The following is a 15,737-nucleotide window of genomic DNA, read 5'->3' on the forward strand; positions in this document are numbered from 1 at the left end:
AGAAGATGGAGATAAAAGATGGGATGGCGGATTCTGACATGGATGTAGATGATGATCGGTATGTAAAATATCAATGTTTCCTTTTTGTTAGTGCTAGCAGGGTTTAGTGTATACTTAAGTTGCTATCTATCTGACTGTGCAGTAAACCTATACCAAGCAGAGTGAAAGAGAAGCTGTTGAATCTGATGCAAAGGACAAGGTAAGCGAAGTGTTGGTGATAATCTTATTCGCCTTGGTTTCTCGAAACATTTCTACAAACAGTTGATTTTTTGTTTTAATGCAGGATGGAGGACTGAAAGGAGTAATGGAGCGTATGAAAGGTTTTGAGATGGGGGGTATGGAGGAGAGTGGAAGCACCCACCAAGGTGAAGTGAAACAATAGACCCGAGAGAAGATTATTGAGATTGGAAGAATTTGTCTAAAGTGGGTTTTGGTTTGGTTTGGTTTGGGTTTGGTTGCAGGTAAACAGGAGGAAAACTCAGTGGGAATTTGAGGAAGCAGGTGTGAAAATGGAAGAGGATGGCACAAACAAGTCAGGTGCTGCATCAGATCAAGTGTTTCCTAAAACAATAAAATAAAGTCTTTGGAGGCTTCTCATTTCTGTGTGCCCTTCCTAGTCTTTTAAAACTTTTTAGTTTGTTATTTGATAATTGAATACGCACGTTTATGTATTTATTCGTTGCAATGTGGCATGTGGTGTCTGAATGATCGCAAGACGGGATAATTCTATTTGCTATGTATGAAGTAATGGGGCTTCTTCCATCAAAAACACTACCCCTGACATCTCATAACTAAAAAATCTTGTAACTCTTTCACCTTCTTCATTAGTTCAGAGTCCAAAAGGGAGAAGAATATTTTTGTATAGTGATAGTTTGTTTATCTATACAACTCCCAAAATAAAATAAAACTGTGAATATTTCTTACTTGGGCTTAATTCTCTCTAGTTGAACTCTAAACTCTTTGATGGCAAATTCGTAGTAGGCTTTTCTTAATCGGCCCAATGTGTTCTTGTTGGACTACGATCCGTAAATAGTGGGGAATACGAAGGGTAGGTTAAGCGAGAGGAATAAAAAAAGACAAAAGAAAAAGAAAAAGACATAACTCTCCCTATTGTTTGTCGGAGAGAAGGCAAAGGAGTAGTTTGGCATCATCGCCCTCGGAGAAACCTAATCTCTACCTCTTCTGCCCCTTCTGAAATTCCCGATCTCACCCTTTTCTCTTCCCCCTTCAACAATTTGTTCTTTCTATTTTTTTTTACCCGCCAAATTCAACTTCCCATTCTTCCAACGACTCCTTTCCCCCAATTCGATTCCCTCATCGAAAACCTAGATTTAAGATTGACGCAGGTCTGGATCTTCTCCTTTCTCACGTTTCTGTTGATCCCAGCTTTTTTTTTTTTTTTAAATTCTCGTGAGTTCTCTCTGTTTTCTAGTGTTGATAAAGTTTCAATTTTTAATCTGTTGTCTTCTTCATTCTTCTAGTGTCTGCTCAGTAAAGATCGTTCTGTTGGTCAATCTTAATCATGAGCTGATTTAACTTCAATGTTTGATTTGAGATTGGACGCATCCGTAGTCGTAGTATCGAGTTATTAGCTCGCTTCTTATCAGATTTTGTTCACTGACTCTTAGTTTTATACTCTACTTTTTTGTAGCTACATCAACCGTTCCGTTGGTTGAGGAACTACTGTTCAGTGAAAGTGATGATGCAACACAAGGTAGAAGCTCTCACACTCTGTTTTCTAAGCCTTAACTCCCCAAGTTCTTTTGCTTTACTAAATTTCAGCTCTTATTGATATGGTCTCTCATGCTTCTTTAGTCTTTTAATCTTTTGGGTTTGATCATTGGAATATGAATGATTACTTAAGGTCACCAGACACATTTTCATTTATTAAACAGCTTTCGTTACATCTGTGTTTCTATTCTAGTGCTGGATGACTAGATCTGTTTGCATGTTCTCTTTTATTACAGGTACTGATAACGCAAGAGAACTAGTTGTCCCTTTCACGAGTGGGTTTTTTTTCTTCTCGAAGCAGTGTAATATACTATAAGGTTCCTTCTGCAATGGCCAATCGCGATTTAATGCTTGGGACAGGATCACAACATCGGTATGAGCCAAGGTCAATCACTGGTGCTTGGTCACAACCACGCTCTAGAACTCGGTCAAAACCACGACATGGGTTTAGGACAAGCTCAACATGATGATCACGAACTTGACTTAGGACAACACCAACACGATGATCATCATGAGCTAGGCTTAGGAGGACACAACCAAAACCAAGACGAAGAAGATCATCATCACCTCACGATACATGAACGAGAATGACATCTCTGTTGATCAAAAGCCTGGACACGACGAAGACGACGTTGATCCAGAGAACCAAATGTTCTCCTTGTCTGGTAACAACGAGAATCTCGAACTAGCCATCGACTCAAGCCACGAGATCGAGATCGATCACCACGGGGAGATGGTAATGGTCACCCACTCCCGTCCAAGCACGCTGCGCCGCCCTCTCCTCCGAGCTAACCTACCAGCTCACAGTCGGACAAGAGTTCCCAGACGTCAGGAGCTGCCGCAGAGCGCTGCGAGACATGGCCATCGCTCAGCATTTCGAAATGCAAACAATAAAATCCGACAAGACACGCTTCACAGCCAAATGCTCTTCCGAAGGATGTCCCTGGAGAGTCCACGCAGCCAAACTCCCTGGCGTCCCGACCTTCACCATCAGAACCATCCACGAGAGCCACACCTGCGGAGGCATCAACCACTTAGGCCACCAGCAAGCCTCCGTCCAGTGGGTGGCCACCTCGGTCGAGCAGCGTCTCCGGGAGAACCCCAACTGCAAACCGAAAGAGATCCTCGAGGAGATACACCGCGTCCACGGCATCACCTTGTCTTACAAGCAAGCCTGGCGCGGCAAAGAGAGGATCATGGCCACAATGCGCGGCTCCTTCGAAGAAGGCTACCGTCTCCTCCCTCAGTACTGCGACCAGGTCAAGAGGACAAACCCCGGAAGCATTGCCTCAGTCTACGGATCCCCAGCAGACGACTGCTTCCAGCGTCTCTTCGTCTCTTTCCAAGCTTCAATCTACGGGTTCTTAAACGCGTGCCGCCCGCTCCTCGGCTTAGACAGAACCTATCTCAAAAGCAAGTACTTAGGCACGTTGCTTCTCGCTACTGGATTCGATGGAGACGGAGCTTTGTTCCCTTTAGCGTTTGGGATTGTAGACGAAGAGAGCGATGAGAACTGGATGTGGTTCCTTTGTGAGCTTCATAACCTTCTCGAGACCAACACCGAGAACATGCCGAGGCTGACTATACTATCAGATAGACAAAAGGGAATCGTTGAAGGAGTTGAACAGAACTCTTCCCAACGGCCTTTCACGGCTTCTGCATGAGGCACTTAAGCGAAAGCTTCCGTAAAGAGTTCAACAACAATCTGTTAGTTAACTATCTGTGGGAAGCGGCTCAAGCTCTGACGGTGATCGAGTTCGAAGCTAAGCTACTCGAAGTTGAAGAAGCTTCTCAAGACGCGGCGTACTGGATCAGACGCATCCCTCCGAGGCTGTGGGCTACTGCTTACTTCGAAGGGCAACGGTTTGGTCATTTGACGGCTAATATAATCGAGTCTTTAAAACTCGTGGATCGGTGAAGCCTCTGGACTTCCGATTATACAGATGATGGAGATGCATCAGGAGGCAGCTTATGACTTTGGTTCAACGAAAGGCGTGAGACCAGTATGCAGTGGACTTCCATTACTCGTCCCAAGCGCCGAGCGGCGTGTCGCCGAGGCGCTTGAGCTTGCTAGAACTTACCAGGTGCTTAGAGCTAATGAAGCTGAGTTCGAAGTTATCTCTCACGAAGGGAACACATTGTGGATATAAGGAACAGGTGTTGTCTCTGTAGAGGTGGCAGTTATACGGTTTGCCCTGCGCGCACGCCGTTGCTGCTCTTTTGTCTTGTAGGCAGAACGTTCATAGGTTCACAGAGAGCTGTTTTCACTGTGGCGACGTATAGGAAGACTTACTCTCAGACGATTCATCCTATTCCTGATAAGAGTCTTTGGAGAGAGATGTCTGAGGAGGGAGGAGGAGATCCGAGTGTGAGTAATAAAGCGGGTCTTGATGTTGCTGTTGTTGTTATAAACCCGCCTAAGTCGCTGAGACCGGCAGGTAGGCCGAGGAAGAGACGGGCGAGAGCTGAAGATAGAGGACGTGTGAAGAGGGTTGTGCATTGTAGCAGGTGTAACCAGACTGGTCATTTCAGAACCACTTGTGCTGCACCCATTTGAATCTGTGTGCACACCCTTCATCTCTTACCTTATAAAAAGAACAGTTACTTGTTTGTTGTTTGTTTACTTGTATCCATTTACATTGTATGCTCAGCTGTAAGCAGTATTGTATGCATAATAAGAAACTCTTTTTTAATAATATAGATGAGATCATATATTTGTTTTCAAAATGGAATGTATTATAAATAGGTTTTGATTTATCAGAAAGTACCAAAGTGTTGTATTATTCTTGATTCTTAAACAAACTCAGTTCCAAACAAAAACATGAGACAATGGGTTTTGGAAGAATAGCTTCCTAAAAAACTGGCGAGGTCGTTCGAGGACAAGGACGTAGCCGCCCGCGTGGATCAAAGAACCAGTAGATGAAACCGTGCAAGAGGAAGGTTCCAACCATCACGAAAGGCACAAGGGCCAACAGCCTCGACTTGGATGAAATCAGATACATCCCTGATACAAACGCAGAGGCCATTGCGATCAGTGACACAACCATCAGCAGACACGACATGTAGAGGAAAGAGGAACGTGCTCGGAAACCGTGTCTGGAAGCGTAGAACAAGAAGTAGACTGTGGTTACAGAGAAGCAGAAGGCGATTGTGTCGAACACCAAGAAACATTTGAAAGCTGCTTTTTCCATCAACGTAGGTGTACCGTCCGGTTTGTAACCGCCAGGTAGTTGGAATGCCGCAGCAAAATGCTACTGTTGCCACAAGAACCGCGACTAGAAGACGAACCTCGTACATTGCACCGTCGTTGCTTTCTTCAACTTCTGCTTCGTCTTGCTTCTTCTTTGTCTCGATGTTATGTCGCTGAGACGGTTGCTTGTAGTATCTTTGCAGTGCATAGTATGTCATCGTCACCTCGTAACTAATCTGAAATTAATTATAACAAAACCAATAATTTCATGAGACTTGACAAACTTTAAAGGTCAACACATCGAGAGAGTAAGCAAAGTAATGTTATTACCTCTTGATTCCGAGAGTAAAAGAGTTCCGCAGCTGTTAAGTGACCACGGTTCATAACAAACTTATCCACTCGCTTGTTTTCCAAAAGAAGCGATAAGACGGCTTGCCATTTGTAAACGACCGATAGATGGAGAGGCGTGTTTCCCTCTGCGTCGCTTTCATTCAACAGATGGAGAGAGACCTCAGGCATCTCTAGAATACAGTCAATGATTCCTCTTTTCTTGATATGATTGCAGAGTGAAGAGATGTTCTTCCTTTACCATCAACTAGTTCCCAAACATAAGGACAGCTACCAACAAGCTCTCTATAGGTATCAACTTGACCAGTAGAGGCAGCGAGATGAAGCGGACACTGTCCTTCCTTGTCTGATATATAAGCAGCCGAGCTGTCTTGTTTTAGCAAAAGTCTAGTTATCTCCACTTTACCAAGCCATACTGAATAATGAAGAGGCGTCCATCCGAAAATATCGACTTCTTTGATCATTTCCGGCCTTGTCTCCATCAGTTTTGTCAAAAAACCTAACCAAAACACAGCAACAATGTTGGAAATGAATTTATCACTTTGTCAAAACTATTTCCTGAATTCAAATCAGTCCATTTAATAAATGAAAGGCGGGAAATAATAGCAAATCAACAAAAAAAAAAAAATGAAGAACGAAAGAAACTTTACCAGTACTGACAACGTCGGAATCCACAGCGCATGCAGAGCATTCATACCTTTAGTCCCTGTACCGGAAACAGAAGGAGATGCTGCCAAATATGATCAGCAATATCGAAAAGTCCTCTTTCAATAGCTAAGTACAAGGGAGATTCGTTGTTGTTATTGGCCATCTCTAGCAATCCTGTGTCTTGTTCAAATAGGAGCTTTGCTACATCAACATTTCCATTCTTTAATGCAACATGTAAAGCTGTATCGTTCTGCTTATTAGTAGTCCTCAGCAGCTGCTTGGTTATTCCCCGGTTTTCGATATCTGAACTTACATTATTGATGGCTGAATTGACAAGAAGTTGTAGAACTTGAAAGGAACCTACACTAGCTGCAACGTGTAGAGGTGTGTCTCCATTGTTGTTTTCTCCCAAGAGGAGACATGGGCGAAGTTCAAGTATGGCTGCAGCGAAATCAAGCCTCTGATGCTTAGCTGCAATGTGAAGAACGTTGTTCTTATGTGGTGTTACCTTGTCGAAATCTGAATGGTGACAGCTGTCAAGATTAAGGAGATTAGTCTCCCTTTAGCTGCAGCTATATGCAATATCCAGTCCATCATGCGTCTGCAACAAAACACAGTTAGTAAAACCACAAGAACGAATCTAAAGATTTAAGTTACGTAGATTCTTGGTCAAGTAAAAAACTACCAAACCTGCAAGGAAGCTGATGCAAAGAAGATTTTCTTGGAGAGAAAGGAGACGCAGATTCAGCTTCTTATATAGTCCTGTATTGTAGAACGCGGTATCGCAAAGCTGAATGTGGAAGCAATGCCATCTCTTTTAGATGGATATCTAGGATTGAAAACACAGATGCAGATTTGCTTGCAAAGCAGATACTTTCTGTAAATGAGGCTTTAATGATTTCCACCTAAGTTTTAATAAATGAAATTGTGTTTCAACGTTAGTGTGTGGAGGATATATTTTTCTCTTTCTCATCCTATCTTATATGCGTTCTTAAGATTACTAAGCATGTTACATACAAAATGACATTAGCTCTCTGAAAATTAAGAAAGAAATTCATAAGAACATGATCCTTCATCACTTAGTATTTTGTTTTTTTGTTTTTGTTTTTTTTTTATTGCTTAAATTTGCCTTAGTATTTTTGGTTGCATAAACTGTTTATTTCTTGAAGGGATCCTAAACTGTTTGTTTCTTTCTTTTCCAGTTGTTGTACTTAGCTAGTATCATATAGTTTCATATTTGTAAAACCTTCTCATCATTTTAGTTATTACATACATATCGTCTAAAATATTATGTTCGATTTGTCACAAATGAAACAAAACAACAACAAAACATATTTTAAAAAAATGGAACGATCATTCTTATGTGATGTTCTTAGCCGGATCGGTCCTAGACTTGGGTGGCTGCAGCTTCTAGTGCTTCAACAGCCGCCTCCGTCCCTACATTAGCTACTTCCTCAGGGGTCTTGAATTTGTTCACAAGGCATTCTGGTTAACACCAATGCCTTGAAATTTTTGACCAAATATCTAATTACTGGTTGAAGTTTTTAAAAGAGTGAAGGGTAATACCATGTCAGGAAAACAAACAACGAATAACTGATTCATCAAGAAGCTGAGTTCTGGCCAATAACAACATATATACACGATGCATAATCTAGCTCTCACTGTAAAGAACTTAAAAATAGAAGACTAATGATTCAAGTTAGCAATGTAATGTTAACTCTTGCTCTGAGAGTAAAAGAGTTCTGCAGCTGTTAAGCGATCACACGGTCCCAACACTCTTATCCACTCGCTTGTTACGCAAAAGAAGCAACAAAATGGCGTGGACTGATGGATGGAGATCGCCTACATGCATCAGATGAAGAGGGATCTCAGGGATGTTTTTATATGACTGAAGAGTGGAGAGATGTTCTTCCTTTACCATCAACTAGTGTTCCCAAACGTAAGGATAGTTACCAAAAAGCTCTCTATAGGATACGTACGGAAGATAGAAGACAGATTATCTCAAGTCTGGTTTTATTAGCCAACGTGTTAATGTGTGGAGGATCGAGGATGGCTAACTAACAACATGAGTTTTTCTTCCTCTTTCTCATCCTATCTTAAGATTACTAAAAACTTGTTCCATACAAAATAATATTAACTCTCTGAAATTTAAGAAAGAAATTCACAAAAGAACATGATTTCGTTTGTTCAACCATCATTTTCCTTAGTTCAACCATCATTTTATTTATTATATTACATATCTAGAGTATTATGTTCGAATTGTCACAACTGAAACAAAAACAACAAACATATTAAAAAAAAGATGGAACAAGCATTGTTATGTGGTTAGCAGGATCAGTCCTAGACTTGGGTGGCTGCAGCTTCTTGTGCTTCAACAGCAGCCTCCGTCTCTGCTTTAGCTACTTCCTCAGGAGTCTTGCCATTGGTCACAGGTGGCACCAAAGAGTCGAACTTGTCTGATTTCCCCAACACAATCTCAATCTGCGTAAAACAATAACACAAAAGAGAGAATTGTAAAATAAGGAGTCTGAGATTTGTAAAATAAGAAGTCAAAATGTTACAAAGGGAGATGCTAAACTTGCCTTTGCTTTCTGAACCATCTTTCCTTTGGTCTCATCCTTCATTCCCACAGTGGATGTCAACACTTCTGAACAATGATAAAAGAAAAAAAAAAGATTCTTGAATTAGATTAAAAGCTTTTTTATCATATCATGAAATAAAGAAAGATAGAGAGACTTTCAACTTACTCTTCTCTGTAGCCAATCCATTGTTCTTCAAGATCTCAGAGATTGTTACAACCGTCGTAATTGCTATGCGCCAAATCAAACAGTTCAACGTAAATACACAAAGAGGAGAGACCAGTATCCAACCTTTCGTCAACAAGATTTTAAGTTATAATGAAAAATGTATATTATTACCCATTCCGAGTGCAGAGAGTTCAACCTCATTGTGTTGCTGAATGTACCTCTGCATTCACACAAAAATTGATTCAGAAACTGCTCTATTTTGGAATACAAAACGATCGTTCATGAATATCATACTATATAACTAGTCGATAAACAGATCGAAAAACAAGATCTGGCAGGCAAACAACCCTAGATCCGGTGCGAAATTTTCGATTCAGATTCAAGAGGTTTTTAACAAAATACCTTGGCGAGATTAACGTAGAAGAACAGTGGCTTCTTCGTGTTGGAAACTTGAATCCTGTTCTTCTTGTGAGTCTCCGTCTTTGCTGGCGTGAGGATGATGTTTATCTCCGGTGCTGTGATCGGTGCAGGGGCCGGTGTCGCTATTTGCATCGCCATCTTCTTCTTGGATCACTCTCGTTCTTTCAGTTTCTTCTCTATCTCTGCGTAAAACTTCTCTTTGATAGCGGGAATATTAGAAAACCGTTATGAGGCCCAGGGGCATTTTATATAGCAACGTGAAGCCAACGAGATGTCGACACGTGTTTGTCTTCGAGTTGGTTGTTGACCGAGTAAGAGGGAAAAGACGGGAAAGACGGATTGGTTCCATTCATTCATCTCCTTTCGAGTGATAACCCCTATCATTCTGACATATTTACCCTTTTGGGTTTTGAACTTTTTACAAAACTAAGCGTGGGCCTACCAATATGCTTACGTAAATGGGCTTGCGCTATATTTTTTTGATAGAAATTATACAGATATTTAACGGTTTAAATTTGACTCTACAGACTGCAATCAAATCGTAAGTGTTATGGTTTTATTACGCAGTCACATTTATTCTTGTTTTGAACATCCATTAGTGGTATGAGTACTACAGTCTCTAACACCAATAGTAACGAGATGGTCCCTATCCACAATACACATATCAATCTCTCGCTGTTGGTTAGCATTTTCGAAGCATAAAAATAGAAAATCTTTTTTCTTGGACTAACCGCCTGATTTGTAAAAAATTTGCCTCCAAAAAATAAAGGTTTTCTAGTTTTGAGTTGTGACGTGGGTCTTACGTCTTTTCAAATTTAAACATGAGTTGCGAGGGAAAGTATATGAACTAGTCTTGAAGTCTGAACTCGGAAAGGCAGGAAGCATTTTTTTCAAAGCTTCCTGTGAAAGCCCCGAGCTCGAGAAGGTAATTTTGAACCATTTTCGGCCAGAGCTCAGTCATTCTTCTTGTGACAAAGTAGCTTATGTTCCAAGTATCTTTCTAGCTTCTTTTGACCCGTCCCAAGTCGATAAAAACTCATCCTTTCTCTGAGAAAAAGCTTCAGCGTCGCATTCGTCTCGTGAATGTTGGATAAGCTTCAAAGATAGTTTTAGGAAACAAGTTATTCATAAAAGGAAGTTTGAATAACTAAAAAGGAAAAACTTGATTTAGATTTATGTTAAGTTTCTAGATCACTTTGTAATAGGTTAAGCTAAGACTCTATATATAGAGATCTATAATGTAAGATGATCTCAAGAAGTTAAGAGATTAATAAAACGAAGAAACTGTTTTATTAACAAGCTTTCATATTCACACATTCGATCCTTAGGCGACTTTATTTGGTATCAGAGCCTGGTTTTTGTGTGATTGTGAAATCGAGAAGCTGTATCCATGGCTGATACAAAAGCTTTAACAGAGATGAAGCCACTAGGAAGAAGAGAAGACTTTCCGAGTGCTGTAATCTGTCCGATGCTCAATACGACGAACTACACTGTTTGGGCAAAGAGGATGAAGATTCTGTTAAAGGTTCACAAAGTTTGGGGTGCAGTAGATCCAGGCACTGACGACGAAGAAAGAAACGATCTCGCAACGGGACTTCTGTTCGGTTCAATACCTGAAGCGATGGTTTTACAAGCCGGAGAAGATGACTCCCCTAAAGTTATATGGGAAGCCATTAAAACCAGAAACCTTGGTGTTGAACGCGTTAAAGAAGCTCGTCTACTAACGCTGATGAATGAATTCGATCGATTAAGTATGGAAGACTCGGACAGTATAGATAACTTCACGAGCAAGTTAACAGAGCTTGCATCAAAAGCGTCCTCGTTGGGACAGAGCATTGATCAACCAAAACTCGTGAAGAAACTTCTCAACAGTCTACCAATGAAATTCATTCACATGACGGCATCAATAGAGCAGATGCTTGATCTAAACAAAACCTCTTTTGAAGATATTATTGGAAGACTCAAAGCATATGAAGAACGAGTCAAAGGCAAAACTGCATATGATCAACAAAACAATCTGTTGTTCTCAAGCACTGAAACATCAAGCGATCAGAACTCGAGAGGCAGAGGAAGAGGATCATATCGTGGTCGTGGTCAAGGAAACAGAGGTAGAGGACGAGGAAGAAGCAACACTGGCGAGGGGAACAAAGAAAAGAAAGACTACTCCCAGATCACATGCTTCAATTGTAAGAAGAAGGGACACTTCAAATCCGTGTGTCCTGAGAAGAAAGAAGAGAAACAAGAGCTCAACAAGACAGAGACGGAGGTAGCAGAAGCTTGCGTTATACATGCATCAAGTTGTGTATCTCAACGAAGAGAAAGTCTTACCGAATTCACTAGAGCCAAGCAAGAAAGAAGATGGTATATGGTATCTAGACAACGGTGCGAGCAATCACATGACTGGTGAAAAATCTTACTTCTCAGAGCTCAACGAGAACATCAAAGGAAAAGTCAAGTTCGGAGATGGCTCGTATGTAGATATAAACGGCAAAGGATCTATTCTCTTTGAAGCCAAGACATGGGAACAGAAGCTCCTAACCGACATATATTACATACCGAACTTGAAGAGTAACATACTAAGTCTGGGTCAAGCAACTGAACAAGGGTGTGACATAAGGATGAAAGAGAATTACCTCACTTTGAGAGATCCAAGCGGTAGACTTTTGGTGAAAGTTCAGAGAGCTTCTAATCGTCTATATAAGATATCACTCAAAGTCGGTAAACCTACTTGTCTACTCGCAAAGATCAAGGAGGAACCATGGAGATGGCACGCACGCCTTGGTCATATAAGCTTCAAGACAATAAGGGCCATGGCAACACATGATATGGTTCGTGGCTTACCTGAAATACATGAAGAGAAGCAGCTGTGTGACTCATGTTTGGTCGGGAAGCAGACGCGTCACAGCTTTCCTGCAGCAACTGCATACAGAGCTTCGGTTGCTCTCGAGCTGTTACACGCGGATCTGTGCGGTCCCATATCACCGGCAACACAAGGTCACAACAACTATATCTTCGTCATAGTTGATGATTGTACGAGATATATGTGGTCTATTTTGTTGAGAGAAAAGAGTGAAGCCTTTGATAGATTCAAGAGTTTTAAAGCCCTTGTTGAGAGGGAAGCAAACAAGACAATCGGAACACTCCGTACGGACAGAGGAGGAGAGTTCACGTCAAAGGATTTCCAAGACTTCTGCAACAAACATGGCATCAAACGCCATTTAACAGCACCATATACTCCACAACAGAATGGAGTTGTGGAGAGAAGGAATCGTACTTTAATGGAGATGACTCGAAGCATGATGAAAGCTATGAAGGTACCGAACTACATGTGGGGAGAAGCCGTGCGACACGCAACATATGTGATCAATCGTGTTCCTACTAGAGCATTGAAGAATAAAACTCCATACGAAAGCTTGAAGGGAGGAAAACCTAACGTAGGTCACATAAGAGTTTTTGGATGTGTTGCTCACGCGAAAGTAGATTCAGTTCATCTAAGGAAACTTGATGATCGTTCTCAAGCTCTTGTTCATCTCGGAATCGAACCAGGCACGAAAGCTTATCGACTTTATAATCCTACCTTCAAAAGGATAGTCGTAAGTCGGGACGTAATTTTTGACGAGAAGACTTGTTGGAATTGGAAGGGAGCTACTAAGGAAGGACAAGACGACTCTGGTATGTTCCGTATGACGTGGGGATTGACTGTAAACGAAGGGAATGGTCCGTTTATAGCCAGCACACAACAAGAAGAAACCGCGAATGCAGAAACAGAGCAGCAAGAAGACGAAACAGGTGTTACACACACAGAATCAAATGTAACACACAACGAAGAAGAAGAAGTTGAACAAAGCTCGACACAGGAAGTAAGGCGCTCAACTCGTCAAACAAGTAAACCTAGTTACCTAGATGACTACATTTTACTTGCTGAGATAGAATGTGAGCTGCTGCTTCATGTTATCAATGATGAGCCAAAGAATTTCCAAGAAGCAAAGGGAGATAAAAGATGGACGAAGGCATGTGAAGACGAGATCCATTCTATCAACATAAACAAGACATGGACACTAACAGACAAGCCAGCTGGAGCAAAGATCATCGGTCTCAAGTGGATCTTCAAGATCAAAAGAAACGCTGATGGATCTATCAACAAGTTCAAAGCGAGACTCGTAGCTAAAGGTTACGTACAAGAACATGGTATCGACTTTGATGAAGTGTTTGCACCAGTGGCTCGATTAGAGACCATAAGACTCCTGATTGGGTTAGCTGCTGCGAACAAGTGGGAGATTCACCATCTAGACGTCAAGACAGCATTCTTACATGGTGAGTTACACGAAGAAGTTTATGTGTCACAGCCTGAAGGGTTTGAAAAGAAGGGAGAAGAGCATAAGGTTTTCAAACTCTCCAAGGCCTTGTATGGATTGAAACAAGCTCCACGAGCTTGGAACATAAAGCTTGATCGAACTTTGAAGCAACTCGGCTTCAAGAGGTGTTCTAAAGAAAATTCTGTCTATCGAAAGGATGATAAAGGAAAGCTTCTTATCGTAGCTATCTATGTTGACGACTTGTTCATTACCGGAGACTCTGCAAAAGAAATCTCAGAGTTTAAGAAGAACATGTCAAAGAACTTTGAGATGTCTGATTTAGGTCTTCTAACCTACTACCTCGGATTGGAAGTAAGACAAAGCTCAAAGTCCATCATGATCAATCAAGAAGCGTATGCGAGGAGAGTATTGGAGGAAGCTGCAATGGACGACTGCAACTCGACATGTATACCCATGGAGTTCGGTCTGCAACTCTCAAAAGGCCTCGACGAACCTGAGATAGATGCTACACTTTATCGAAGAAGAATTGGCTGTCTCAGATATCTTATGCACTCACCAGACATGTGTTACGCAGTGGGCATCTTGAGTAGATATATGCACTCACCAAGAACGTCTCACGGCAACGCACTGAAGCAAGTGCTAAGGTACTTAAAGGGAACAGTCGGGTACGGATTATCTTACGAGCAAGGTGGATCAATGAATCTCGTGGGATATAGTGACAGTAGTCACAACACGGATCCGGACGATGGAAGAAGTACGACAGGTCACTTGTTTTGTCTAGGAGAAACGCCAATCACTTGGTGCTCGCAGAAGCAAGACACTGTGTCTTTAAGCTCGTGTGAAGCAGAGTATATGGCGGCAACGGAAGCAGCAAAGCAGGCGGTCTGGATACAAGATTTGATAAGTGAGATTACAGGAAAAGAGATGAAGAAGACGATGATACGAGTGGACAACAAGTCAGCTATATCATTAGCCAAGAATCCCGTGTTTCACCGTAGGAGCAAACACATTCACAAGAGGTTCCATTTCATTCGCGAACGAGTAGAGCAAGACGAGATTGATGTGGAACATGTTCCTGGAGAAAAGCAGAAAGCGGACATTCTAACTAAAGCTTTAGCAAGAATCAAGTTCAAAGAGATGAGGGAGCTGATTCAAGTTCAAGACTTAAGCAAAGATGGCTTGAAGCTTAGAAGGGAGAAAGTTGGATAAGCTTCAAAGATAGCTTAGGAAACAAGTTATTCATAAAAGGAAGTTTGAATAACTAAAAAGGAAAAACTTGATTTAGATTTATGTTAAGTTTCTAGATCACTTTGTAATAGGTTAAGCTAAGACTCTATATATATAGAGATCTATAATGTAAGATGATCTCAAGAAGTTAAGAGATTAATAAAACGAAGAAACTGTTTTATTAACAAGCTTTCATATTCACACATTCGATCCTTAGGCGACTTTAGTGAAGAGATTCTGAAGACAGCCTAACCGGAACCGATACAGCACAGAAACAGTTCAGTTCAGAGTAAAAACGATCCCGGGAACAACACTAATGATGTCCACGAAGACCCTGTTCCAGATCATGCAACGGTAAAACTGGATTGAAACCAGTCAAAGAGTCCTTAGAGGAAGCTTGCGAGGGTTGAAATGATTATGATTGATGTTCACCGGAATATTATATTATGTTTTGACTCAAAGACAAGAAGGAACTCTATTATTATATTATGTTTTGACTCAAAGACAAGACTATGGAGTTATTTGCGACTTGGTCTGGTCTGAGAATGAACAAAGACAAGACGGAACTCTATGTGGGCGGCTTGAACCAAGCTGAAACTACTGACCTGACAAGTCTCGGTTTCACTCTTGGTTCAATGCTTGTCCGCTACCTCGGGCTTCCCCTTATGCACCGCAAGCTGCGAATCTCAGAATACAGGCCCCTCTTGGTGAAAATATCGGGTCATTTTACTGCTTAGTCTTCTAGGAAATTGTCTTATGCTGGTCGAGCGGAGTTGGTTAAGTCGGTTATCTATGGCACTATAAATTTCTGGACCTCGGCTTTTGTTCTCCCTAAAGGCTGCTTACAACAGATCCAGAGTTTGTGCTCCCGGTTTCTTTGGACTGGTAAGGTAACTGATCGTGGAGTGGCGAAGATTGCATGGAGTACAGTTTGTTTACCCAAAAAAGAGGGGGGGCTTGGCTTTAGAAATCTCGAAATCTGGAACAAGACTCTATGTCTGAAGCTGCTCTGGATGTTATATATTCCAAATCCATCTCTGTGGGCTTCATGGATTAAAAAATACAGGATTGGAGATGAGAGTTTGTGGAGTTTAGACGCTAACAAAGCGG

The 15,737-nt window shown here is 41.5% G+C and overlaps 2 protein-coding genes, 1 long non-coding RNA gene and 1 pseudogene across 3 annotated transcripts; 2 read left to right on the forward strand and 2 right to left on the reverse strand.

Moving 5' to 3' along the window:
- LOC130496404 (uncharacterized) lies at positions 1–362 on the forward strand. The gene is made up of 3 exons (XR_008935550.1): positions 1–58; positions 143–199; positions 284–362. It is a non-coding gene; the product is annotated as an uncharacterized LOC130496404 (long non-coding RNA).
- A 1,946-nt stretch (positions 363–2,308) lies between these two features.
- LOC130496879 (uncharacterized) lies at positions 2,309–3,395 on the forward strand. Its single transcript, XM_056989485.1, has 2 exons — positions 2,309–2,467; positions 2,532–3,395. The coding sequence occupies exons 1-2, from the start codon at positions 2,309–2,311 to the stop codon at positions 3,393–3,395; spliced, it is 1,023 nt and encodes a 340-aa protein (XP_056845465.1).
- Positions 3,396–4,534: 1,139 nt separating this feature from the next.
- Positions 4,535–6,514, reverse strand: LOC108810690 (protein ACCELERATED CELL DEATH 6-like; annotated as a pseudogene).
- A 1,685-nt stretch (positions 6,515–8,199) lies between these two features.
- Positions 8,200–9,297, reverse strand: LOC130496323 (uncharacterized protein At2g34160-like). Its single transcript, XM_056988306.1, has 5 exons — positions 9,067–9,297; positions 8,836–8,884; positions 8,665–8,727; positions 8,500–8,564; positions 8,200–8,398 (listed from the first exon to the last, which is right to left on the reverse strand). Exons 1-5 carry the CDS (start codon positions 9,220–9,222, stop codon positions 8,258–8,260), a joined length of 474 nt encoding a protein of 157 aa, XP_056844286.1. The 5' UTR covers positions 9,223–9,297; the 3' UTR covers positions 8,200–8,257.
- Between the last annotated feature and the right edge of the window lie 6,440 nt (positions 9,298–15,737).

The sequence above is a fragment of the Raphanus sativus genome, chromosome 6 (genome assembly GCF_000801105.2).
Source record: "Raphanus sativus cultivar WK10039 chromosome 6, ASM80110v3, whole genome shotgun sequence".
Lineage (NCBI taxonomy): Eukaryota > Viridiplantae > Streptophyta > Magnoliopsida > Brassicales > Brassicaceae > Raphanus > Raphanus sativus.

What these genes read in the sequence shown, in the direction of transcription:
- LOC130496879 (XM_056989485.1), top strand. Translation starts at nt 2,309, where the DNA reads ATGAACGAGAATGACATCTCTGTTGATCAAAAGCCTGGACACGACGAA. An exon ending in TCGATCACCACGGGGAGATG is followed by an intron (nt 2,468 to 2,531) that starts GTAATGGTCACC and finishes CTAACCTACCAG; the next exon opens with CTCACAGTCGGACAAGAGTT.
- LOC130496323 (XM_056988306.1), bottom strand. Translation starts at nt 9,222, where the DNA reads ATGGCGATGCAAATAGCGACACCGGCCCCTGCACCGATCACAGCACCG. An exon ending in TGGATTGGCTACAGAGAAGA is followed by an intron (nt 8,565 to 8,664) that starts GTAAGTTGAAAG and finishes ATCATTGTTCAG; the next exon opens with AAGTGTTGACATCCACTGTG. An exon ending in AGATGGTTCAGAAAGCAAAG is followed by an intron (nt 8,399 to 8,499) that starts GCAAGTTTAGCA and finishes TGTTTTACGCAG; the next exon opens with ATTGAGATTGTGTTGGGGAA.